The sequence below is a fragment of the Polyodon spathula genome, chromosome 3, assembly GCF_017654505.1.
Source record: "Polyodon spathula isolate WHYD16114869_AA chromosome 3, ASM1765450v1, whole genome shotgun sequence".
In the NCBI taxonomy this organism is placed as follows: Eukaryota; Metazoa; Chordata; class Actinopteri; order Acipenseriformes; family Polyodontidae; genus Polyodon; species Polyodon spathula.
The window spans coordinates 89,894,921-89,920,688 of record NC_054536.1 but is presented as its reverse complement, the minus strand read 5'-3'; the positions used below and the strand labels follow the sequence as shown (position 1 = coordinate 89,920,688).

The following is a 25,768-nucleotide window of genomic DNA, read 5'->3' as shown; positions in this document are numbered from 1 at the left end:
CCACTACGACTAGTTCACCTATCACCAGGTCTCAATTCGGCCAAGAGGGCACCGGACTGTGGACTAACCCTCCCTCAAGGATGGGAGGATAAGGACAGTAGGGGACTTGAGGGAGGGTGGATGGCTTTTAATGGAGGGGTGAGGTGGCCATGGGGGCAATGTGTGCTGCACACAAAGAGAGGGGATATGTAGCAGGGCAGGAGGAGAGAGCCCTGCACATTATTACCAAGGGGGCAGGGAAAAGCCCTGCTATAAAATGTTTTCATATGTGGAGGACGAGCGAGGTGCCGTCCGCCACGTTGTTGTTTTAGTATTTATTTAAGAACAGGGTACTCCCCGCCCCTGTGCATATTTTGTATTTACTTTTTGTTTTATGATTTATTGTATTTATATATGGCAAAGAAGCGGCGTGTTTTTATTTATTTTAATGTGTTCTGGCAAAGGCGAGGTTGGCAGCTCGTCCTTTACCAGTAATTAATAAACTTGTGCAGATTGTGGCCACGGTAATTGCTGACCCTCCAAAAATTGTACACCTCTTCTTACAAGGTGCAAACCATTGTGGAAGCGAGTCATTAAGAGCTGTATAAATACACACACCTGCAGAGACATGTCACTAGCTTCAGGATGGCTGCTGTGGTACACTTCCTGATGCGGTGATACTTGGCTCTTGATGAGGAGAGGCAGGAACACGTTCAGAGGAGAAGGGCAAGACGAAGAAGACCCTGTAAGCAGATGCAGTGCTAAAGCATCATCGTCTCACTAAGTAGGTCATCCTAGACCTAATAGCTGAATAGACCCCAGCATCAGTCTAGGGACTGCTATCCCTGCACATATGAAAGTGCTGTGATCTCTTCAATACATAGCCTTTGGTTCCTTTCAGATCACAGTTGGAATGTCTAGAGGAGGGATCTCCAACCCTGGTCCTGGAGAGCTACTGTGGCTGCTGGTTTTCGTTTCAACCAATCTATCAGTTACTTAATTGAACCAATTATTGGCTTAATTAGTCAAGATTAATAGGTGTTCCAGATCCTTAGCCACTGATGATGTAAAGATACCTATAAAACCTGCTGGATAGGGGCTCTCCAGGACCAGGGTAGAGGGATAGCCCAATCCACCTTTTCCAGAGTGCTAGGTACATTTCTGGATGTCATGCTGAAAAGTGCAAGCCAATACATATAATTTCCTAAGGACACTAGCTAGGCTTTTGACCTCTGTAAGGACTCAGCTCTTCCTCAGAAAGCTTTTCTTTTCTGGGCGCCAAAAGGACTTTGCTGCCCTTCCTCTCATATATTTTTTTGTATTTTCGTGCTCCACAAATGTCATACAGCACTTACAGCTCTCTGTACTCCTAACTCTGTCACCTCTGGGCTGCAAGTGCGGGATGCACTCATTGAGACCCTAATTATTACATTTGCTGATCATTATTTGTGTGTGTAAAGTAATTTGCATTGCTCTTAAGCTTACATAGGGTGTAGTGTAAAATAATTGCCTGTCTGCAATGCAACTAGAATTTTGCATCTGCAATTATTTGCATTGCACCTATACTTACAACTACCCCATTATGTTTTAGGTTTTAACTTTTGCTATAGCCTGTTATTATAAATATTATCCACCCAATATTGTAAATGACATTCTTTACTATATATTGTTGGTTATTAATAGCAAATCCTTAAGGTGTTACTGATTCCAATGGTGTTACTGATACTGATGAAGTGAGCTATTTCCTTAACCTTTTGTCTTTCACCTGGAAACCCTGGGTTCAAATCAGGTCACAAGTTTGCTGGTTTGGTGGTCTAAGGTAGATCTTAGCCCACATCGCAAACTACCACACAATTCAGACAAGCACAGGACTGGAAGGAAGAGAGTATTTATGTCCAGTGGTATCTGTCTGCACAAAGTCTACCTGTAAAAGCCCAGTACCTCAGCTTTCATGAGCACTAACTTGAAATGTATCAAGCTGTTGAAATGCAGTGGTATTGTAAGCTATGAGATTTCTACTGAATAAAAACTACTCTGTTGAGAAGCAATCAAGAAAAGACTTTATTTTTCCACACAATTACACTTACAAGGGTTCCTCTCACAAGACATGACGACTCAGTTAGTATGACTGTCGGCACACTGGCACTTTATATCATTTCCATTTTATGTTGACATTAAATTGTCAGGATTCACTGTTCAGTTTATGACATTTGATAAATAATTGTGAGATACAGTACATACAGTAGATCTAATACTAAAGCAAAGGCCCTTTCATAATATTTCAGCAAGCCTTTAATTAATAATACAACCTTGTGTGTTTGTTTTGTTTTTGTAGAGTGACTCCTTCAATTTTGTTAAATTTGGCAAAGATCCACTTAACTCATGGACTTTTGACCTGATTATTTTTAAGCTTGGAAACATCTCCCCCAATGAATTACATCCCTTATGCTAAATTGAAATCCCAATCACATGGCCCATATTAAAAAGGTCAGATATTCCAATGGACAACCTTGTAGATCTTATTCACTGGAATCTTTCTCTGGCATTTATCAAGTTTAGCTGGATGCCTAGCAACTGTGTCAATAAGGCATAAATGCTGTGCTGTTAAACTTATAAAGCGACAGATCTTCCAATACTCCCAGAAAACAATAACAATGCATGTGTTGACAATTACAAACACTCACACAAACGCCACATTTCCTGATGCATTTTTGTGTTATCTGTTTTATTTAATCACGCTGAAATTCACAGAGAAAAAGTATGCAACTAAAATGAAACAGAAGCATGTGTAACAAAATCATTAAATTATTAAAACACGCTGTGTACTGACAGTCAATTTGACAAAAGGTTAATATACAAATGTAGAACATAAACTGCACACATTTATGAAACAACAGTTCTACAAAAATGAATGTCACAGATGAGTTTAATTTCATTTAAAAACTAAGAAAGCACACGTCTGCATTTCACATGACTTTCAGAATGTTGTATTACCAGATAACACAATTTGAAAGTGCAGTCATCCTGATTGAGTGTTTGCAACAGTTAAACATACTGTCTTAACAAAAAATAATAAGAATTAATCAACACTGCATTTTACATCTTGAAATATTATTAAACAATGATTTAAAAAGAATTGTGAAACATTCAGGGTCCCATTTTGAAGCACTGGGGACTGATGGCACAATCCCCCCTGATTTTTACACCATTGAAAGGTCTAGAACATGAATTATAAACCCAGTGAAGGTACTACTATTATAGTGTCACCTGTCTAGACATATTAATGTGTCTGGAAAATAAACAGACTTAACAGCAACAACAAAAACATCAACAACAACAAAAAATATCGTTATGTAATTCAATAAAATATAACCTCACGTAAACGTTGTTGGGCATATCTTGGCATGGTTCTGTGATGCTTGTCAATATTTAAATAATTGGTAAAGCATACTATCCTATTACACAACATTTCAATAGATTTATTTCTTTGTTTGTGTCGATGTCCTGGACGGTAATTTGCCTGTAGATGAAGGACCCTTTGGTTGCTTTGCCGTCTTCTCCATTTTCAACTGGAACAAACAATTCCGGTTAAGCTTGCAGCAGAAATATATACAAAACCAGAGCATCCAGGAATATATTGTCAATGTCCCTCTCTCAAAGAATTCAGGGACTTTGGTACAATCCAAAAAAGCAACCATGTAGTCTAGAGTGTAGTCTAACCCTAAATATACAGAAGTATTCACACCCTCATTTCATTTCAATTTTATTCCTAGGATCGAAACATCAAGGATCTTTGTACATTGTCCAAACTATCTACACTTTATAATCCAACTGAGCGAACATTATCTGAAACCACAGGGTGTAAATATTTCTGGTCACCACTGTATAAAATACCAACATCTGCCACAAAACCAACCAATTAATGTTGATACTACTAGAGATTTCTTCTGAGCTCTCTAATTTCATGATCTAAAAAAGTTATACATTTAAGATAAATAAAAAGTTCTCTAATGTTATAATATAAAATGTTGCTATATGTTTATTTTCTTTAATGGAAGGTGGTATTAGGATAGGGTTAATAACAAATCTCTGTGATCTTACACTATGAAGGCTGTCTGGACTGTATTGAAGTGTTTAGCCAGCAGCTGCAGACACATACATGTGTAATCATTTATAAATAACCTTGTGGAAACTTTTAAGTCACATTTCTGTTTTGAATTTTTAATAAACACACACACACACCTCAAAGAGTTTGCAAAACGTCACCTAGAAGATACTGCAGTTATGTGGCAGAAAATATTGTGGTCTGATGAGACTAAAGTGGAACTTTTTGGCCTGAATGCTAAGCAGTATGTGTGGCGCATATCAAACACTGCACACCAGCCAGATAACACCATCCCCACCGTAAAGTATGGTTGTGGTAGTATCATGTTATGGGGATGCTTTTCAGCAGCAGGGACTGGCAATATTGTCAGGATTGATGGGAGGATGAATGGCGCACAATACAAATCATGGATAAAAACCTGCGCCCCTCTGCGCACACTGCCAGAGCAACACTGGAGTGGCTTAAATTAAGAAAATTGATGTCCCTGAGTGACCTTAATTCCATCGAAAATCTGTGGCAACCTCAAAATTGCTGTCCATCACTGTTCCCCAACTAACCTGACACAGCTTGAGCAATTTTGCGAGGAATGGGCAAATATTTCTCCATCATGGTGTGAAAAGTTAATAGAGACTTATCAGAAAAGACTACTGGCTATAATAGCTGCTAGAGGTGGTTCAACTAAGTATTGACCCAGGGGTATGAATACTTAAAAAATTATGACATTTCATTTTTGTAATTTGTATTATTTTATTGTTTACTATTTTCTTTCTTTTTGGGGGGGACTCTGTGAAGAAGAATGTGTGACTCACAAATAAAAATTCCCAATCTAATGCATCACAATCCCAGGCTGTGAGACTCTTAAATGTGAAAAAAGGGATGGGGGCTGAATACTTTTTCAAGGCACTCTATATACACACACATCGCTGTGCAGTCTTAAATGTTGCATTTTTCTACTCTAATGCATTATGAGCGCATCAAAGCTTCCACTAGCATTGTCTACTATGATAACAACCTTGACTTGCATAAAGAAGGAAAAACATTGAATGTAATAGCTCGCATCACTCGATTCAAGATATGCTATCCAAAGCATAATCAACGAGTACAGAGAAACATCATCTGTAATTGACAAATCCAGGACTGGAAGAACCAAAAAGCTGTCTAACAAGGATGAGCAATACTTGAGGATAATATCCTTAAGGAATAGAAAGACAAGCGTTGAATTGACAACAGAACTGGCAGAAGGCACAGGTGTCGTCCATCAAATCAACAGTACGAAGGTCACTTGAAATCAGGACTTAAAGGATGTGTTGCAGTAAGAACACCTGTTAAGAAAGGGGAACAAGACCAAAAAGCTAAAATATGCACAAGAACACAGAAATTGGACAATGGAACAATGGTCAAAGGTGCTTTGGACTGTAGATGGATGGACAAAGACACCTGTGCCTAATAATATTTATTTATTTATTTATTTTTTGAAATGTGCAAATAATGCCTGAGAGTTCAAATCTCACGCATCGAGTGAATAGAACAAGCTGTGCAATGCAGTCATTGCTCTGTGCATTGACTGAATACATTGTCAGCACTTCTTGTTTTGGGTCCGACCGAGTCCGATTGATTACAATTTCCTGTTAAGCTACAATCTTTTTTTTTATTTTAATAAACTTCAGCTTTAAAGGTTAATGTGTGTTTTTTGAACAGTTGAAATTAAATTTCCATGAACTTATGCAGTACCCTTTTTTCAGGCAAACCGTTTACTTTGTATTTCACCATTTAACACCAGAACCACGTGGTTATACTCATATCTAAAACCACTGCCAGTACTCAGTGATTGTTACATTTTAATGAAAGACAAACTATCGGATACAACTCAAAGGTTTTATTCAAGCACATCACATCAAACATCTGCACAGCCAACTATTTAAATGAACAACTAAACATAAAAGGGGCTACTTACCACATATAAAGCACTACTTCAAAAAAACTACATTTCAAAAGAAACTAGTGTGCAAACAGGTGCAATACAATACTGTAAAAACGAAAGTCGTTTTTAATTTAGAATGAAAGTAACATGTTTTCTCTTGAGTGTGTGTCACTCGGTGCAGCACAGAATCCAGGTTGAGCTGCTGCAGCCTGCTGCTGCTTTGTAGTTTTCTGATCGAAATGTTTCTGCCGAAGAGCTGTAACTGCACTTCTTGATTCTTTAGCGTAACTCTGCGCTGTCCTTTACCTTTTGAATTTTAAACATGCCTAATTATAAACATAGGATGACATTACAGTGGACTTACGCAGCACCTTTTTTTCAGGCAAACCGTTTATCAATCAGTCTTTATTTTAAATAGCATTGTAGGTGAGCAGGAGAGTTTTGAACATAATCCTGGGGGTGACGTGATCACATTTTTTACATCTGGTAAGGCGACATTCTGAACTATCTGCAGTCGGTTTATGGTGTGTGCCGGGAGCCCACCATAGAGTTGCAGTATTCGAGCTGAGAGGAGACAAATGCCTGAGTATAAGTATCTCCGCATCTGGCAGGGAAAGGTAGGGATGGACTTTGGAGATGTTTCGAAGATGGCAGAAGGTAGATTTGACCACGGAGGAGATGTGGGCATCAAAGGAGAGGTTGCTGTCAAGAAGTACACCAAGGCTTCATACTGTGGGGGAAGGCAGCACCAGACAGTTTTTGAGGTTCAGGGCAGCTATACTTAGATTCTTAAGTTGAGTTTTAGATCCTAATAGAAGGAGTTCAGATTTGTTAGTGTTCAGCTGAAGAAAGTTGCCAGATATCCAGGCCTCGATGTCTTGAATGCAGGCAGAGAGCCTGACCATGGCAGAAGGGCTTCCAGGGTCGAGTTTTAAGTAGAGCTGGGTGTCGTCAGCTTTGGAGTGAAACATGAGGCTGTGTTGGCGGATGAGGTGACCCAAGGGAAGCATGTAGATATTGAAGAGAAGGGGCCCAAGAACAGATCCTTGGGGGGCACCACAAGTGACTGGGTTTATAACGCCAATGCGTCTAGCATAAAAAACAGATTGCATGCGTTTACTTTGTATTTCACCATTTAATAAATGTTAACTGCATTTCTTTAGCGTAACTGTGTGCTGTGCCTTTTGAATTTTAAACATTCCTAATTCTAAACATAATCTATCTAGCTAATGTTACAAAATATTACAGTAATATTACTTGTTATTTCACCCCTGTCTTGAGTCAACGCCCCTCCCCCACTTTTGCCTTAATGTCAACTCTACGCCCCCGGGGCGCTGACTCAGCAGAATCAAGTACATAGATAAGAGTTTATGCTCAAAAGAGCCAACTTCCCAATGTTTCAGTATGTTTAATATATCTTTGTCAAGGAAAAGTGTGATTGAAAACAAACAGTAAAGGTATTTATAGACTTTTGATGCCATGGCAACTACACACTTCTATTTAAATCTAATGTGTTTGTGATGTAATTTACTACATAGTTAATAATGTAACGATTTACATTTCCTTTCTATTTGAAATGGAAATTGAGTCTATTAATGTATTTTCACTTATTCTTCTGTATTGTACATTATCAAATTTTATTTCTTCTAAAACTACAAATTGTAGGTCTTTTATGTTATGTTCATTTCTTGTAAAGTGTTGAACTACTGGTTAATTAATTAATTTACTTTTTATTTCTTATGTTTGATAGATGATTCTGTATTATTTTATATAATGTTGTATTTGCATCCTACATGTTTTATTTTGTTATAATATACCAGAAACAAGGTTGCTAGTTAAATATTCATGGTAAATTGCATGCATTCACTGCTTATTTAAATATAGTATGGCCAAATGTGTGCCGGCCCCTGGGAACTCCCGGTGATCTCCAGGCTATAGGGCATATCCTGCACTCCGGGCAGAGTGCCTTTACCGGATGCGCCACTCAGGAGCGAAGTGAATAAAATGTTGAGAATGTTATCAGCGAATGTTCTGGGTTTTAGGGAGTTCATGCACCTGCAAGGCCACAACATCTAATACGGATGCAAACCAGAATTGTTTTGCCAGCTTAAGTGATAAAGATTTACAGCAAACAGAATGATGTAATCACAACACAGGGGACTACTGAGTGAAACAAAGAAGGGGTTATGAAAGATGTAAACATCAAGTGCTGTATAAAACGGGCTCATTTAGAGCTCTTTGTTGGAGCAGAAAGAATGAAGTAAAGGCTGCAGCCTGTCTCTCCAGTAAATATTGCCTTACTTGAGCAAATACTTTGGATCAATCCATAAAATAACACTTGCTTTTGTGAGGCAGCTACTAAGGTTTCAATTTTCCATAACCTTATTTTATAAAATTAAATAAAAGGTCAAAAAGGGCCATTAGTAAGCCTGATAAATAATTGTATTTATTGGTTATTATTATTATTATTATTATTATTATTATTATTATTATTATTATTATTATTAACTAAATTTGTTGGTCCAATTGGCCGAAAGTTATGATTGATGCCACGTGATATAATTAGTGGTGTTGTAAATCAAACCCTGACGTTGACATCATTATCCTGCAAATTCTGACTACCATTATCGATCACTGTCGCGTTAAAATGCTTAAAAAAAAAAAAATAGACAAAGAATTCCGTCACAGTAACAGTTTAGAGCTATAAGTACTCTTTTTATAGTGCGTGGTACAAAAAAACTCAGTCAAACAAAAACTGGTGTTTTAAGACAAGTTTGATAAATACATTGGCATTTAAATATAGCACTCTCCAATTTTCATATGCCTGTCGTCACTAGCCTTTGCCTTGCTTTGTGTAAAAACCGACCTATTTTCAGAGTAAATATAACGGTAAATTAAGAAAAAATAAATAAAAAATCAACCCCACTGTCCAAAGGAGAAAAAAAAGGTTTGAAAACTACATTAACATTATGGCCTATTCACATGGAAATAATTCGATCTCTCATATCTATCATTTGTTTTTAATTTGCTGTTGATTACAATTTATGAATCACGTGGCCCAGCTTTTGCTAGCGAAGACAGCAGCCCCGTCCAGTGTGCCCCGGTGCAGAGATGCGTTTCAATTTCATACTTTAATCAAAACTTTACGTGACTTTGCATAGAGGTATCCTACCCAGTAGGATCCGGTAGATCATTTTATTTTACGTCTCCATCCTTGAATATGTATAATTTATGTATAATCTCTTTCTTTCATACATTTATGTGGATGTATTATGAATTGGCTTAACTGCCCACATCGCAACCAAGATATGTAGAATATCTCTTTTTACATGTATAGGCCTAATCAATCTGCATACCATGTTGCAATCAAAAACGCGTCCCATACTGGTGTGTTTTGCCCACGTGGATTCGCTTATACTTACTGTAAACAGCACATTACTAAGACCCTACCTTCATTCTTCACCATGAAAACGGTTTATTGCCCTGTTTACACTAGCATTATTATACCGGTATCGTTGCAGCACCTTACCAAAACAGTACCGAAACATCTGTCCAGGCTACGGTTCTTATCGGTGTCGTATCGACACAACCGTATCGGTACGAAACAAAAAAAAGAGCAGTTTTCCGACTCGGAACAACTTAAATGTGGACAGGTAAACCGTCACGGTATCGATACAGTTAAGTCAATATTCTGAAATATGTGCACGTCTTGCTTTACAGTTTAAATACTTTAAACAGCTTTACATTTTACGCTGAGCTACAGTACATTTATCATGGCTACACCAAAAAGCAATAAAACAGAAATGCATTCCCAAAGCCGTGATGAAGCCCGCTGTGTTTGCAACCTGCGCCGCTCAAAAAGCAAAAAACAGAAATGCATTCCCAAAGCCGTGATGAAGCCCACTGTGTTTGCAACCTGCGCCGCTCAAAAAGCAAAAAACAGAAATGCATTCCCAAAGCCGTGATGAAGCCCACTGTGTTTGCAACCTGCGCCGCTCAAAAAGCAAAAAACAGAAATGCATTCCCAAAGCCGTGATGAAGCCCGCTGTGTTTGCAACCTGCGCCGCTCAAAAAGCAAAAAACAGAAATGCATTCCCAAAGCCGTGATGAAGCCCACGGTGTTTGCAACCTGCGCCGCTCAAAAAGCAAAAAACAGAAATGCATTCCCAAAGCCGTGATGAAGCCCACTGTGTTTGCAACCTGCGCCGCTCAAAAAGCAAAAAACAGAAATGCATTCCCAAAGCCGTGATGAAGCCCGCTGTCTTTGCAACCTCATGCTTTTAAAGACGGCTAATTGTTTTCGCTTTTTGTTCGTCTCACTCTCTCGCGTTCGGCTCGTCTCTTAATAATGACTGAACAAAACAAAATACTGTACACGGACAGGACGGCAAAAACATGCTGTATTACATATAGCGGATCCATTTCTAACAGATGTGACAGCGTTTGTCATGGAAACGAGTTCAGAACCCGAACACTGTCAATTTAAACATACATGAATGTGGACAGGTATATCTCAACCATATCGGTACTGTACCGGTATAGAAAAGTGAGTTAGAAAGTGGTTTTGTAACGGTATATTTTATACCGAAACAAACTGTACTAGTATCATACTGATGCACGTGTGAACAGGGCATATTTTGTGCTGTATATTGGTCCAGGTTCCTGATGTGATTATGAACTTGTTTCAATTTCAAAAAGAAAACGGGACAGGATTTATTGATTGACACTTAACAGCAGCCAATAACCACTCTGGTCTTTCCTCACTGACTGGTAGATCATCATCTGGGCATCTGAGGCGGGTTTAGTATCCTAGGAGATCTCAACAGATATTGTTAAGCGAGTGAACATTGTGCAAGTGTCCAAAATGAACTGAAAAATCTGCAATAATTACTGCAGCGGCTCCTGTAAAATATTTTTGTGTTCTACTGGTGGCAAACTATTTTGTACAACCTGCAATGTTTCATTGGATCTCATATGTGGAGTTACGATCCAGCGGCATTTAGACTGACAGCAAACGAAAACGAAAAAGGTTGCAGATAATGCATTGCTTCAAAATGAAGGTTAAAAAAACTTTCTGAAACAGCGACACGTGACAACGTAGTAATCTTAAATATTATTAGTTTCACTCAAGACAGACGGCTACAGTTGGGACTGATTTAAAACAAAATAATATGTATAAAATACATTAACAAAGCAGGTTACTCTTGATCTCTGCATCATCACAGATGCATATTCTCAGTAATTTTTAGAAGCAACAACACAGATTACGTTCTTGACAGTAAGTTAATATATACAAGACACGTTTTAATTTCATGGAATATTCGGTTTCATTAAAATATTATCGATTTGTTATCATGGGGTCCCAGTCGATAAATAATTTGATTATTATCGTTACAAGCCTAATAATTTGTTTTCTTTTTCTGTTCTTTTCTATCCCTCTTTGTTTATATACTAATCCTTGAAAGGCATGTAACACTGCATTAGGCAGGTGCACCTCACTTCACTATGGTTTTAGTGTTGGGTGGCTTGGATGTTGTAAAAGTTTTTTTTTTCTGTTTTTTTTAAGGCCTTAAAACATCTGTTGCATAACTTGTGTACAAAGATGTAACAAGTTATTGTATTACAGCTTTACTGTAATGTTTCTTGACTTCCAACTGGCAAAAGTATGTTCTGTGTGTCGTAACAGTCTGGAAAGCTACAATAAGAATATACACATTAAGAGAATTTACATGATATAATGCATCCTTGGACAGTGCATGTTACCCTTACGTTTTAAAAAATTAATTCAGTTTAACAAACTTACTCGCTCCTGGTAACGCCGTTCAAAGTAAGCCATGTCATCCTCTTCTGAGGTTCTCAAGTCCGAGACTTGCTTAGTGACAGTGCTTATGTCTAGGTACAAAAAATAGCAATATCAAAATCCACTCATGACTCACTGTGATTTCTGATTACATGTTTATAGATTATTTTCAGACTGTATTGTATTAATTCAGTTTTGTACTTGGTATATCTGAAGTCAGTATCTTTCTGTTTCCAGAAAACACTTCCCCTTAACATGATTACAGTTAAAGTTACTGAACCGCATATGCAGGAAGTTTTGCAGCAAAACATACTATAAATAATGTAATTATTTCAATGCATTGCTCCTTCGTTATTAATTAAAAGTAATAATGGTAATAAAGGTCAGTACTCTTGGGGAAAGGTGTGTTTTCTTACCCTCTGTCAGTGTTTGCCTCTGTCCTCCATAAGCTTTAACAAATGTATGGTCCAGAGCAGTTCCAGAGGATTCTAATACATCTACCGGTGGTGCACCTGTTAAAAGTCAGGGACCATATTTATCAATGAAGATGCAACCTTTTTTACTGTGACCAAATGTTACTATTTGAAGCAGTTCTTCAAAACAGGAACTACTGTGATGTGCACCATGTTCCTTTACAGTTAACGACTTTCACTACCACCCTCAGGATGTTCCACAGCTGGATCTGTTTTATCACATTTTAGTGGCAACCCCCAGATAACCACAGATAGGTGGTTGATGTAGTCCAGTCTTGTAAAATGCTGTAAACAAAATCCAGCTGTAGTTACTTCCACAGCTTATAGGTTGATCAAATCAAAGTCACTTATGCACCTGTTGCTAAAATAAAAATCAAGATGTTACATTTCAGTATTGAAAATACTTAATAGATAAATGTTCAAATCCCCACTACGCTTTCCGTTTTGGGGCGTTTGTGCTTACTGATTATAGGCTTTCAGGTGTCATAGTCTTCTGTAGCTGCTGTCACCAGACTGATCAGTAGTTGTCCTTTGGGACAATTCCCTTTACATATAGACAGTGCTACTTGATTTCCTGTTTGCAGTTGCAGTCTGGGATACAGATGCTCTAACTTGTCAGGCACCCACTATTGCTAATCAACAGTATACCAACAAAAACTAGGCTTATACACAGCTTGCTGGCTACACTAAGCACTGCTTATTCCCATGTATACGCTAAAGATGTGTACACTTCAGTTGTTAATATTTTCTAATTAACCAGGTAATTCATAGATTGAACATGCAGTTTCTACTGTACATGATTCTGTTTTGCTGTTAACATGAAGTCTAATACAGTTCCAAAGACTGGGCTGAATCCAGAAGGTCATACAGTACCTGCTCCACTGTCATCCAGCCTCATATAACCTTCTGCCAGAGAGCTGAAACCTGTCAATCCTCCCATGGCAGCGTACGGCACATCCCGCCCCACCGGCCTGCCACGAGCCAGCCTCTCCTCTTTAGTCTCAACAAGCATCTCATGAGCAAACGTGGGCTGGCCGCATCCACACGTAAAGGGGCTATTAAATCCACTGCAGGTTGAACCTGGACAAAACAAAATATGGAATGATAAAAAAGTAAATGGGCATGTAAAAAAAAAAATTTTAAATACAGTATATTAAAAAAAAAAAAAAAACATCAGATGACACTCATCGGCTTGGTTTATGTAGTGAGTAATTAGAATGCTCTAAACCTACCCTTAATTTTACTCCCAACCTTTACACTAATCTGAATGGATCATGTTTCAACCTGAGATACTAAAACCCCAGATGTTAGGGGTCATATGTTGGCTTGGCATCTTTACAAATACAAACAAGATGATTTATGTAAATGAGCAGTTATTCAACTCTAAAACCTGGCAGGAAGGTAGAATTGTTTGGGGAGATAGACCAGTACAACATATTCATTGTAAATAATCAGGTGGTGAATACTGAAACTTCACTTAGATGCATGTCCTACTGTAACTGCAGTCGCTGCAAACACTGTCACTGTCTCTGCAGTAGACTCTACAACCTGAGCTTCTACCTCCATTGTTCCTGTGCCTGCAATGAAGGACAACTACAGTATGCAGCAATGTATAGGTTAATAATATGTTTTATTATGTATTGTACAAACTTACATTTTTTGCACTTGAATTGTCCTGTTTCGCTGTGTTCACTAGCTAAGTGCTTGCACCTGCATCGGACCGGCTGGGAGCCGTTGAGTGGCACGTAGTGGTATGATGTACACAGGCACCCTCTTACCCGGCAAGGCAGCACAATAGGACGCACTTCGGGAATCTCCTTGAAGTCTGTTTTGTGCTGTTTGTACCTGTTCAGATGGAAAACACAAAACAGCACCAGATGATATATCATAAATACATTGACGATGACTACATACGACTGTATGCAGGTGTTATTTAAGATAAAATGACCAGATTATCATGTAACGGCAAACATTGGCAGGGATTCTTCTTAATATTTGCCTTTTAGTAACCTACCTGGCTCCAGACAGCTCACTACAGCTGTAACACTTCTCAGGCTTTTTGACTTTAAAATTGGTACAACATTCCAGAATACTGTAATACACATATAGCACTTTGTTTGTTTGTTTTGGATTGGTTCTATGACAGTATGTGCAATAACTTTTACAATCCGCACTAGGAAGCCTATATGGATGCGAGTTGTGTGAACTGGAGTGAAAATTCTAAAGAGTTAGTTTGTGTTTAGATAAAAAGCAACATCTTGTACCCCCCCCCCCCTTTACCTGTGAGTGCAAAAGCACTGGGTCTCTGGTCCTATAAGTTTACAGTCAATGCCAGTGGGCACTGCCCAGCTAACATACAATCTGTTTTGTAACCGTGTAGGTAACACCTGTTTCTTGTACTCCTCATATTCTTCTGGAGTAAAAAGTATTCCATCATCTTCGCCAACAATCCTACAATGAAAGTATTTGCATGGTTTAAACTGAAATGCAGGTAGACCAGAATTTTTTTTTTTTACCACATGGCAAACCTACATCCCGTTTTGTATTATGCTTACTTAACCTACTAACTTTTTAGTTAGATTTCAGATTTGGAGCAAGTGTCTTCTGATTTAACCATTGAATTGCATGTGTCTCCTTAGTTTTGTCATAGCTTTTATGAGCACAATTTCAGTGCACCACAAGCATTATTATTATTATTATTATTATTATTATTATTATTATTATTATTATTATTATTATTTAATTTAGCAGGCACTTTTTTTATCCAAAGCGACTTACATAAATTAAACTAAATATAAAAGTATACACGTTACAGACAATAAAAATGCAAAACAAACACATATATACACTATCTACAAAATAAATATAAAGGAAAATACAAAAAGGAATATAAAAAGGAATTTACAAATAAAGGTTGAATAAGTGGTTTGAGAAGATGAAAGACTGAACAGTCCTGAGGATAACAGATAGCTGCTTCCACCACAGGGGGGTGAGGGAAGAGAAGATCACCTAGGTGCTGCAGTACTGTAGTTTTTGAAACATTTAATTTGTGTGCCTTGGTTTCTCAGCACTGATATGAGAAATCCCTAAAAAGTATGGCTAATCTGGCAAAGGGAAGCAGTGAAATTACATATTTGAGTTGTTCTGTGTTTGATGGGTTACACACACACACACACACACACACACACAATTTTACATTTTGATGAGATGTTAGAAACATTTTTTTTTTTTTTTCAGTGAAACACCCATCATATACAATGCGCTACATTTGCTGCAAAGATGATTTTTTGACAGGGTTGCCAAGTTTAATATTTTGCTACATAAACCCCGAGGTCATTTGACCAATCAGGTTAAAGGAAATTTCCTTTCCATTTTTGAATGCTGTATATTTTAGCAAACTATATAGTGTCTTGTGGTGGTACAGTACTATGCATTTTTAGGACAACTAATTAAACAACACTAAAAACTAAACTATGATAAATGCCTTAGTATAAACTTTTGGGAAAGCATGGAAAAAATCCCAAATTACACTGTAAATGTGCATTAGTGTTAAACTTTTCTTATGGACCTTATAACTAAACTAACAGAAAACGCACACAAGAAGCTTCGGTGAATGAAAGGTAATTTTGCAACATGATGTTATTACAGTATTTCAAAGCTGTATTTATTTATTTATTTATTTACTGCAGAACTTTGTCCTGTAGCAATCAATCCGCACATCACTTTGTAAAGAGAAATGTAGAGGTCAAATCAAGTAAACACGCACGTAAACAAGAACTAACACTTACACCCTCGTTCGATTTAAGCAAGAAATATAACACAGATTGCAAGATCGTTGCAAGATGCCGTTCTTGTATGTTGTAAAATATTGTTACACACCTTTTATACTCCAGGTAATCGTCTACAGCCTTCGCTGAATTTGTACTGATGCGAATCCTTTCCATTTTTTACCTGCTGCTAAGTAGATTATCAGAATTAAGATGGTAATTGTCACCTGCGACCCTAAAATAAATTCCTCCCCATATCGGTCATATTCAAATAATAATTCAACCGTCTTCTCGTCCCGTTCCGGTTCCACGGTGCAACTCCCGCACTGTGAGGCGACCCCAGCAGTCACTCACAGTCTCACACACACACTGCCTAGCGTGGTTGTTGCTAGGATACAGAATGTGATGTCAGAGCTCTGGAGCCTGGCAGTGCAACGGATTACAAAACACGGAAGTAGGAAATCGCATGCTAATATGTTTTACAGTATGATTCAAATATATGTCTATTAACCTGTAATAAGGTCATTTTGTTTACAAATACTCTACATAAGTAGTCGTACTCACGTGTGTCTTGTTTTCTTCACGATAAGAACACTTACATTTAAAGGCCCTTGCTGAAGATGCTGGTTAACCAGATAAGACGAAGATGCGATTAACGCATATTTTCTGTGTTTACTGGCTTCTAGACCTTGCCTAGGCTGAAAAACGACTTGTGTTAGAAAGATTGATTTGTTTATGTACCTATTTTATTGGATGCATTATTAACCAACTGAAAGAATAAGATGTTTATTCAGCACCAACAAGTTAGGAAGCTTCGTTTCGATAGAACGCCAAACTGCAATAAACTACATCTCCCATATAGCTTTGCACATCGAACGCTAAAATTACGTTCTTTAGCAAACGGTCAGGAGAGAAAAGGCAATAGCAGCAGCGGGGTCGAGTCTGGTTGGGGATAGAGAACGTGGCATGATACTCTGATGTTTAAAAGGAAAGGTAACTCACAGAAGTATTGAAACTGAAGTAATAAGCAAACTGTGAAGCGATATGGTGGATAACAGAGACGTGGATCCGATTTCTAATGCAACCTTTCTTCAGTGTGAAGGTAGTGTAATGTCAGAAGAGGCAATCCGTTCGTAGTGCCTAGACTTGCAAAATCCTGTTGCCGTTCATACTGTTTATATCGCGCAAAGTGTTCTGTGTGTCTAAAGCAAGTGTCAGAGAGAGAAAACCAGGCCTTTCTGGCGATTCTTATAATACTACTACAATACAATCTTATGGCAATTGTTAGTGGGTACTGTACCTACATTTAAAACTTTACGTGTTTGACCAGTTATATAAAATGCAGTAATTAAGACCATTTTTGTGCGCTACAAAAAAACAAAACATTGCTGACTACAGTACCACAGATAGTATATGTGTCGCACTAGCCTATATACGAAATGGTTAACCAATAACTGGGCAAACATTACCTAGCGACTACTGAAGAGAGCTAAACTGGATTGGAATTTTAAGTCCGATCCAGGAGTTTGGATTCCCTGTCGTTCCCCAAGGAGTTGCTGTGTTATCTTGTGGGAGAGACATTGAAAATGGGTGTGTTCTTTTGGGTATCTTGACCTGCAAATTGCAGCTGCAAAATTCTTTTCGGGCTGGAAGGGGTAGCATGGCATTCCCTGCCTCAAGATGGCTTCACATGTACCCGCATGGACCTCAGAACTACATTTCCTATTATCCTCCTACTCACTGGTAAGTCCAACTCCGTTACATATGTGTGGATGATGGGAAATGTAGTTCTAAGAGGTCCATGCAGGTCCATGTGAAGCCGTCTTGAGGCAGGGAATGCAATTTAAAAGTTAAAAAAATTAACACAATACACACACCTTACGTAAAGAGTTGTAGCAACACATGGGAACATGTAACACAATAAAATAAAAAGGACCCGATGTACCCTTTAAGATTAGGCTGCACATAAATTTGGTTGATGTTGCAAACACAGAAACGATGCAAAAAAAAAATAGGAATGGTGTATATTTTTCCGTTTTTTGTTGCGTAGCAGCTAGGGAACTGACCAATGAGGAACAGCTTCCCTTGTGTACCTTCAGTAAACGATGGCAGAAGAAAAGATACTTCTTGCAGTATCAAAATACCCAGAACTGTAGGGCAAAGTTTGCCATGACATTGCCACTGCACAAATCACATTGCATCCGGTGTGTGGCGACACTTAACATCCGGTTTAGTGGCGACGGCCATTTACTGCCAATTTCTGTTTCATAAGGAACATTTGTATCCAGTAAGTATACATTTGTATCCTGTAAGTATCTGTGTCAGTCATTCTGGGTCAATTACTTTAAGGTTTCCTAATCCTGGGGGACCCCTGTGTCTGCTGGTTTTCATTCATCCTGAGACCTCAATTACTTAATCAAACCCTTAATTGAACTATTCATTAGCTTAATTAGACCATTTTCTTAATTAATTCTTTTCAGCTTTTAAACAGCAGGAGATTTCAAGTTAACTAATTGTACAATTTTACAAGTAACTTGAAATTGGCAACTTTTTACTAGCTGAGAACAATTAAATAGGTCTAATTAAGCAAATAATTGAGAACTGAGTTGGAATGAAAACCAGCAGACACAGGGGCCCCTCATAACCAGGATCGGGAAACCCTGACTTACAGGATAAAAACTCATGACTGGAATAAGGAATATGAGCTTAAACATGTACACATAAATGAACCACTGTAGTTGATTCTTGCTAGTTTTGTATAGTAGCAGTCTGTTTTGAATTTTACATCAAAACAGACAGACTTACATTTGAACATACAGCCCAAAGAACTGCTTTTGTAATTTTGGTAGAACTTCCTGAGCTTGTTTCTCAAGTTATTGAGATTATCGTTACCTGGAGGTGTATGCAGGCTGTTTATCTGATGCAGGCTGTTTATCTGATGCAGGCTGTTTATCTGATGCAGGCTGTTTATCTGATGCAGGCTGTTTATCTGATGCAGGCTGTTTATCTGATGCAGGCTGTTTGTCTGATGCAGGCTGTTTATCTGAGCGACACGTTGATGAATAGAGCCCAGTACCCAGGCTCACCGTTCTAGAATGGGAGCACATTATCAGAGCCTTATCTAGAATAACTTGGAGAAACAGTAGCTCTGCATCGTCTGATTTGTTGGACACACATTTGGCAATGGGTAGAAACATCAGATGGTGAAGTGGTGTAAATATGTAAGTTATGCTTGTTTAATAATTGAGCCTTTCAGTGTACAAGTGTAATATAATGCAGCTAGAAAACTATTATTTTGGGGGATTATAGTACAATGATTTAATTGGTAAGCCCTAGTAATGGTCTCATTCTGCAATGGTTATCCTGGGAAATTTGCTGATTTTGTATGATGTGTTTATAGACAATTTGTTTTGATGTTTTTATTCCTAAAACAGATGACTGAAAACTCAGTCATGCTCCCCCTTGCAACAATGCTGATTTTCTGATTGAAATGAATGGCTGTTGTTGGAACATATAATCTGCAGTGTTGTTGTAGGACACCATTTTGTCTTGTTGTTAGCAGCCAGTGTGTTAAAGTTGAGAATTGTTTAATTTTTTATTGCCCAGCGTATTTATGAACCTTTATGTGTGACTAAAAATAATCAAAACAAATGGAAAATATTACCAACACAGGGCAAAGGGAAATGAATCGGTCTCTTACAAACACAACAGGATGTTCTGTAACCCTTTCAGATCATGTTATCCTTGATGTCACAACAGAGAGATTACAGTTATTGTATTACAAGTACAATAGACATAATTGGACATAAGCTATTAAAGTCTTAAATATCGTAACACAATAAAGCTGTTGAGATTATGAAGCCCTTGGGATTTAATGCAAATTCCAACTGGAGTGCAGTCCAGCAGTGCCCTCTGTGCCTGCAAACTCAGCAGAACTTGAAGGTGATCCGAAGAACGAATCTATTAGATTGCGTATCGATTGAGAGTGCTTCTGCAGCAATGTATTTTTGGCTCTTTTCTATTGTGCCCTTTTGTAATATTTTGTAACAGCACAGTGTTTGATCACAATTTGCACATCCCTGGTCGACAGGGACACAGTGGGGTGATCTTATACACATGCATGTATGCAAATCCCGCTGTAGAGTTTTCTATAAGCGACAAGAAGAGAAATACCAGCTAAGCAAACGTTGAACAAATGAAATTGGTATCAATCACATCTAGCCCACCTTGCCTCATCAAATCAGAAAGACCATTAGTATTCAAGACCTGAAAACCCCAACTAAAAGCAGCTACTCTGAACTTCATGAAAATAGACACCATCCCCTTTAAGGACAAGCAGCTTGGTATTCTATATGCAAAGCAATACTACAGTGTGACTTGCACAAAGCAGTAAGTATACATAGGAAGTGTTAGTGAGATTACTGTCATTGCTGAAGAAAGTCAATCCCTCTGGTCCATCCCTCTGGATTTAACGGAGAGGATGCTGGAGAACGTGGACTAGTTTGGGTCGCAGTTTGCGAAGCATGCAGACTTACAAACATCCACTCTGTTCTTTTCTGAAAGGAGACCGACAGGGGATGTAGAAAGCTGTTGTTCTGTCCTGGATGCATGACTTCTGACAACAGAGAGAAGCAAAACAGGATCCACACATTCTGGGAATGCACATTATTTCTGAAATACCTAAGCAAGACCAATCTGTATGCATAGTGGGAGCATTCATAGTCTGGGCTGAGGATAGATAAGGGAATAAATTCTTCTGGGTCTGTGCTTGGAAGGAGAGTTCACTGCATGCATCAGTAAACGATTTGATTTGAAGACAAAGACTTTTCTTTTTTGTTTTCGTATACCGAGCTGAAAAAGGCTTCACAAAAACAATTTCAAGAGAGATATAAAAATCTTTCATCAGAAGGTCATACTGTACATATGTCAGTCTGTATGGCACACTTAAAGGGCACATAAGGACCTTTTTTTATTTTATTGTGTTACATGTTCCCATGTGTTGCTACAACTGTTTATGTAAGGTTTGTGTATTCTTTTAATGCACACAATGTGTGTAACACAATAAAATAAAGTCCTTATGTGCCCCTTTTTAAAGTACATGGAAAACTACTTTTCACATTGTAATGACACTGGATATTACCATTTTATTTAGTATGAGTTTCTATAAGAGCATTAGATGCTGGGAATATACTGTGTCTGTCGATAAATGTGTCCATCTTTATTTTACATTGTGTTTGTGCATATAGTTTATGGAAATCACTTATTAAATTGTGATGAAACTTGGCGTTAACATTATTAACATACATTTTTGTGAGTTTTCATCAAACTATTCATATTGCCATTTCTTATTTTATACCACTGTGTACCTACTGTTTTTAATATCCTTATCACCAACTTTCTTGTCACACTGATTTTGTGCTTTTTGTGAATGTGTCTCTGTGGCGGGGGGGTGTATGCCACTGTTTAGTTATTTTAAAAGCTATAAAGGCAAGACATTCTGATCAATAAGGTCTTCTCAGATGTCCCTTGTTATTTTCTCAATACAGGAAAAACTTTCTAATGTAACTGATTTATAACCTCCTCTTTTAACTGTTCTCCGTAACTATCACCATGCCTATCGAAAAACTTCCTATAAATCTGACCATTCGTTGTGTATTTTTTATTTATAGAAGGATTTTCTTCTACTGAAGAGAACCAAAAGAATCTGTGACCAACCAAGTCTGCGCACCAAAGAAGTCCCTTCCCTCTTAAGCTTGTGAATATTGGGCTTCATGGTTGGATATCCAGGAACAGACCAATTCTGTACTTGTGAACGATCATGCTTGGAATATTCTTTCGAAAAAACATGTCACAGAAACTGAGTATACTGTTGCTGATCTTTGGCTTGATTTGGGGCCTGATGCTTCTGAGATACGCCTTTCAGCATCCGAGACACCAGAGCAGTGCTGAGCTGCGCGAGGAGATTCTTGACCTAAGTAAACGATATGTCAGGGTGCTGGCTGAGGAAAATCAAAATGTAGATGGATTGCGTGGGACGTCAATGGCTGGATATGGTAAGATTTTGGCACATACAAACACAGAAAGATTGAGGCTGAGTGATGTATACTGCATTTATATCATTTGTACCATGACTGTCTTCTTAGAACTTTAGTGCTGCTAAAAGTGGTCAGAGAACTGGATTTGTTACTAACAGAATAATTATAGAATTCTTACCTGTTTTGCACTTGTATTTGTAAAATAGGTATATACCATGATGTCTGGTACTACAATTATAGAAATGTCTGTTTGCAAGCTGTGTTTTCAGTTTGTGTTGCACTTGTTTGGTCATTTCATCTGGAGGTTGAGATTGTCCTCATTCCTTCAATGGCTTGTCACAGATATTCCCAAAAAATGGCATAGAAACTAAAGTTTTGTTACCCCAAAATATTACCAGGTTTCACGTTTTCTAATGAAAATACATGTTGTCTGTATAACTAATGGAAGTGTAAAACAGAAAAGATTTATGGAATTATTTTATAAGCTACAAATCCTTTAAAGTGATATAGCAGCAGCTTGTCAGTATACTGCTTCAAACAAAATCTACTACGCTGTTACTACTACTATTGCTGAGCTTGAATGTATCCCAGTAGGGCTTCCTGTGAGCATGGTAACAGAAAAGCTCAGGGACACAGCAGAATTTCAGGTTGCCGTTTCATAAGTCATTATGTACAATATTCAACTGCACAGTAGTTGAGAAATGACAAATACACCAATAGTCAATGTAATAAAAAACCACTTCAATTAATATCCTTTATCGTAAGTACTTTGTTTGTCTTCCCAGTAATACTCTGCTTTGTATTGTTAACTTGTTTTTGTTTTTCTAGCTGACCTAAAGAGAACCATTGCTGTCCTGCTAGATGATATATTGCAGCGGCTGGTGAAGCTGGAAAGTAAAGTAAACTTTGTTGTGAACAACTCCATGACCAACACTACGCACAGCAAACCAACGGATAGGGCAGATCGCCCAAGATAGCAAGTTGTGAACATTGATAGCTTAAATCTAGTAGACCTTGGCTCAATTGTGGCAGCTTTTTAGAAGAAAGTTAGTTTACTTCACTGTAAAGTGATTTTTCATCTTTTAGTGCAAGCTAGTTTTTTTTTTTTTGTTGTTGTTGTTTTAGGAGCCTGTGGATTAAAAATCTCCACAGACGGAACAAATTCAAGCTTGTGTTCTCTGATCTTTGTTTAAACAAAGATATGTTTCGAAACGTTTCCTGTTTTGCATATGAATATCAGTCCGTTTTAGTGATTAACTTGATGGCGTATCAAGTGAGTTTTTAGTATTGGGCTTAAAATCATACTCCAATATTTAAATGGCATAGAATGTATTGTAGCTTTGGAAATTGTACAGTAAATTATAAAATCAACCCAAAGAATTTGCACTGTACTATATGTGAAGGCTTATGATTGATTTAAAATAACTATATTTTTCATATCAGCTATAACTAAGCTATGATACCAAGCGCTACCACCAACCTTACAAATGACGGTGTAGTCCTGCATCTTAAAGTACAGGAATGCCAATTACAATATTCATTTTTCTAAAACAAAGTAGACGAAATCATGTTTTATTAGTACATTGAACTTGAGGTAACATTTAGTAGGTAGTGTGTCTCACCTGCGACTTTTAGGATCAGTGCAAGTTTTTATGTTTTTTCTATTCCTTTCGATTTATGAGGTCATCTCTCATACAGATCTTCAGTCACCACGATGCTCTGTGTATTATATCACCCCCCCCCCCCCAAAAAAAATGTCATTTTACACTGTATTCTGAATATCTCTTTTTTTCCCCTGGCTGTACTTCATTCATTTGATCTCATCAGATAATAAAAACTGTGGTTCTGGTACTGTAAGTTGTTGTAAGTTGAAAAAAAAACAAGCAAAGCAGATGCATAAATAGTTTATAACAATACTTACCAGTTTTATTTTATTTTAAATAAATGTATAGCACTAATTTATGCTTTTGTAATAAATATATAAAATCTTAAAAGCAAGATCAGTTGGTTATTCCAAACCCCAGGCCTCTGCACTGGCTGATATATGAAGCAGCTGTAAACCAGTGTTTATGGCCAGTCATTGGATGGACTTTTGAAAAACATGTTTAATATAAAATGAAAACAAATATATTATTTATAATAAAAATGTAAAAATTACATCTAAAATTTGTATTTTTAGAGAATGTTAATTAGCTTTCAAACCAGCAGTGCTTTTCTGTTTTTCAAATTTGGAACTCAGGCACTTTAGAGGAGCCAACAAAAATGAGTTATTGGGCATTTCATAGGAGAATTTAGTGTGTCATACTGCATTCTTATATTTTAAATTACAGAAACTTGACAAAAAGCAGTTTATATATGTAGATTTATTTTGGTAGCAAAAAAATCAGCATCAGCACCATTTGGCATTGAATTCCAATATGTATCACAATATTGTCTTCAGTACGGATCCTCTGTCCCAATACCCACCCCTAATATATTTGGGGGAGGGGGGGGAGATATATATTCTGTTTGTTATGCTAAGTTAATTTGGACCACCATCATTTTTAACTTTAAAAGTGTTAAATCATGGTCCTGGGAAGTGTTGTCACAAGTCAGTTATTTTATTTTTTTTTCAAATAAAAATATATTTTTCTTTAATTAATTAATAACGCGTTCACCTCTGTAAAGTATTTTACATTCATGTAGTATGGCACTTATGTTTGTGTTTATGATTTCTCTTGCCTGACACCATAGATGGACAAACCAAGCAGTTTGCAAAACAATATGTGTAAAATTGTGATTGGTAATTACACATTCTACTGTATACTTTAATTTTATTGTAATTGTATTATATTATTTTTCATTCATAATTAGTTATTTTGTATTTGTATGTATTTGCTCACTCTTAGGAATTGTATATATTAGGATAATAGATATATATATATAATTTTCTTTTACTGATTTCATGTAGCATTATGTGTGAGACTAATGAATGGTCAATAAATCTATTTTGATTATTTAGCTTAAATTGCATTACAATTGCAGTTGAGGTTAAACACAATACATCGCTGAAAAGAAACCAATACCTGGAAGATATTGAAGTGGGAAAGACGTGTGAGAGGCATGGTGGGGTTCCTATCGGACACACACAGTGGACAGGGATGATGGGATCTGAAGAACTGGCTCATCAATCTCTGTGTCCATGCGAGTCAAGTCCTTACATCAATCTCCTGGGGTTCTGTAACTAAACTGCAGCAAAAGCACTGGAATAGCTTCCCCTCACCCATGTTTAATGTGTGTGTGTGTGTGTGTGTGTGTGTGTTTCATTTGAATTCCAAATCCTGTCATCACGTGATAATATAACACAGTACATCACAAACAGTCCCACTGACAGCATAGTGACAGCAGCCTGTAGTGACTGATGTGGTTAGTCAGACTGAGCAGAAGCACTATGTACTGTAACTGAATTTGATCTCCTTGATGTGCTCTACTATTCTTGCTTAAATTGATTGCTCACATACCACCTTTTAGTCCCATTACAGTGACTTGTGTTGAGTAAATAACGAATCTAGCCTACCTGCGTTGTCTTGAGATGTGTGCATACTAGTACTTCACAAAGACAAATAAATTGAGCTTTTGATTTAAAAATGTAAAGCCCATTACAACATTCAAGGCACAATTAAAAATTTTAAATGTGAAAAAAATCTGA

General features: G+C 37.5%; 2 protein-coding genes across 4 annotated transcripts; one reads left to right on the top strand and one right to left on the bottom strand.

Moving 5' to 3' along the window:
* Nucleotides 1-2,057: 2,057 nt before the first annotated feature.
* fam221a (family with sequence similarity 221 member A) lies at nt 2,058-16,867 on the bottom strand. The gene is made up of 7 exons (XM_041246332.1): nt 16,158-16,867; nt 14,559-14,729; nt 13,933-14,123; nt 13,152-13,358; nt 12,222-12,317; nt 11,809-11,897; nt 2,058-3,548 (listed from the first exon to the last, which is right to left on the bottom strand). Exons 1-7 carry the CDS (start codon nt 16,220-16,222, stop codon nt 3,459-3,461), a joined length of 909 nt encoding a protein of 302 aa, XP_041102266.1. The 5' UTR covers nt 16,223-16,867; the 3' UTR covers nt 2,058-3,458.
* An 85-nt stretch (nt 16,868-16,952) lies between these two features.
* ccdc126 (coiled-coil domain containing 126) lies at nt 16,953-23,824 on the top strand. 3 transcript variants are annotated; one of them, XM_041246333.1, is made up of 3 exons: nt 16,953-17,038; nt 21,715-22,098; nt 22,909-23,824. In XM_041246333.1, the coding sequence occupies exons 2-3, from the start codon at nt 21,864-21,866 to the stop codon at nt 23,055-23,057; spliced, it is 384 nt and encodes a 127-aa protein (XP_041102267.1). In that variant the 5' UTR covers nt 16,953-17,038; nt 21,715-21,863; the 3' UTR covers nt 23,058-23,824. The 3 variants fall into 3 exon arrangements, with proteins under 3 accessions (XP_041102267.1, XP_041102268.1, XP_041102269.1); XM_041246334.1 differs by having other exon boundaries at nt 16,954-17,147; XM_041246335.1 differs by lacking the exon at nt 16,953-17,038 and adding an exon at nt 19,149-19,266.
* The last annotated feature ends 1,944 nt before the right edge of the window (nt 23,825-25,768 follow it).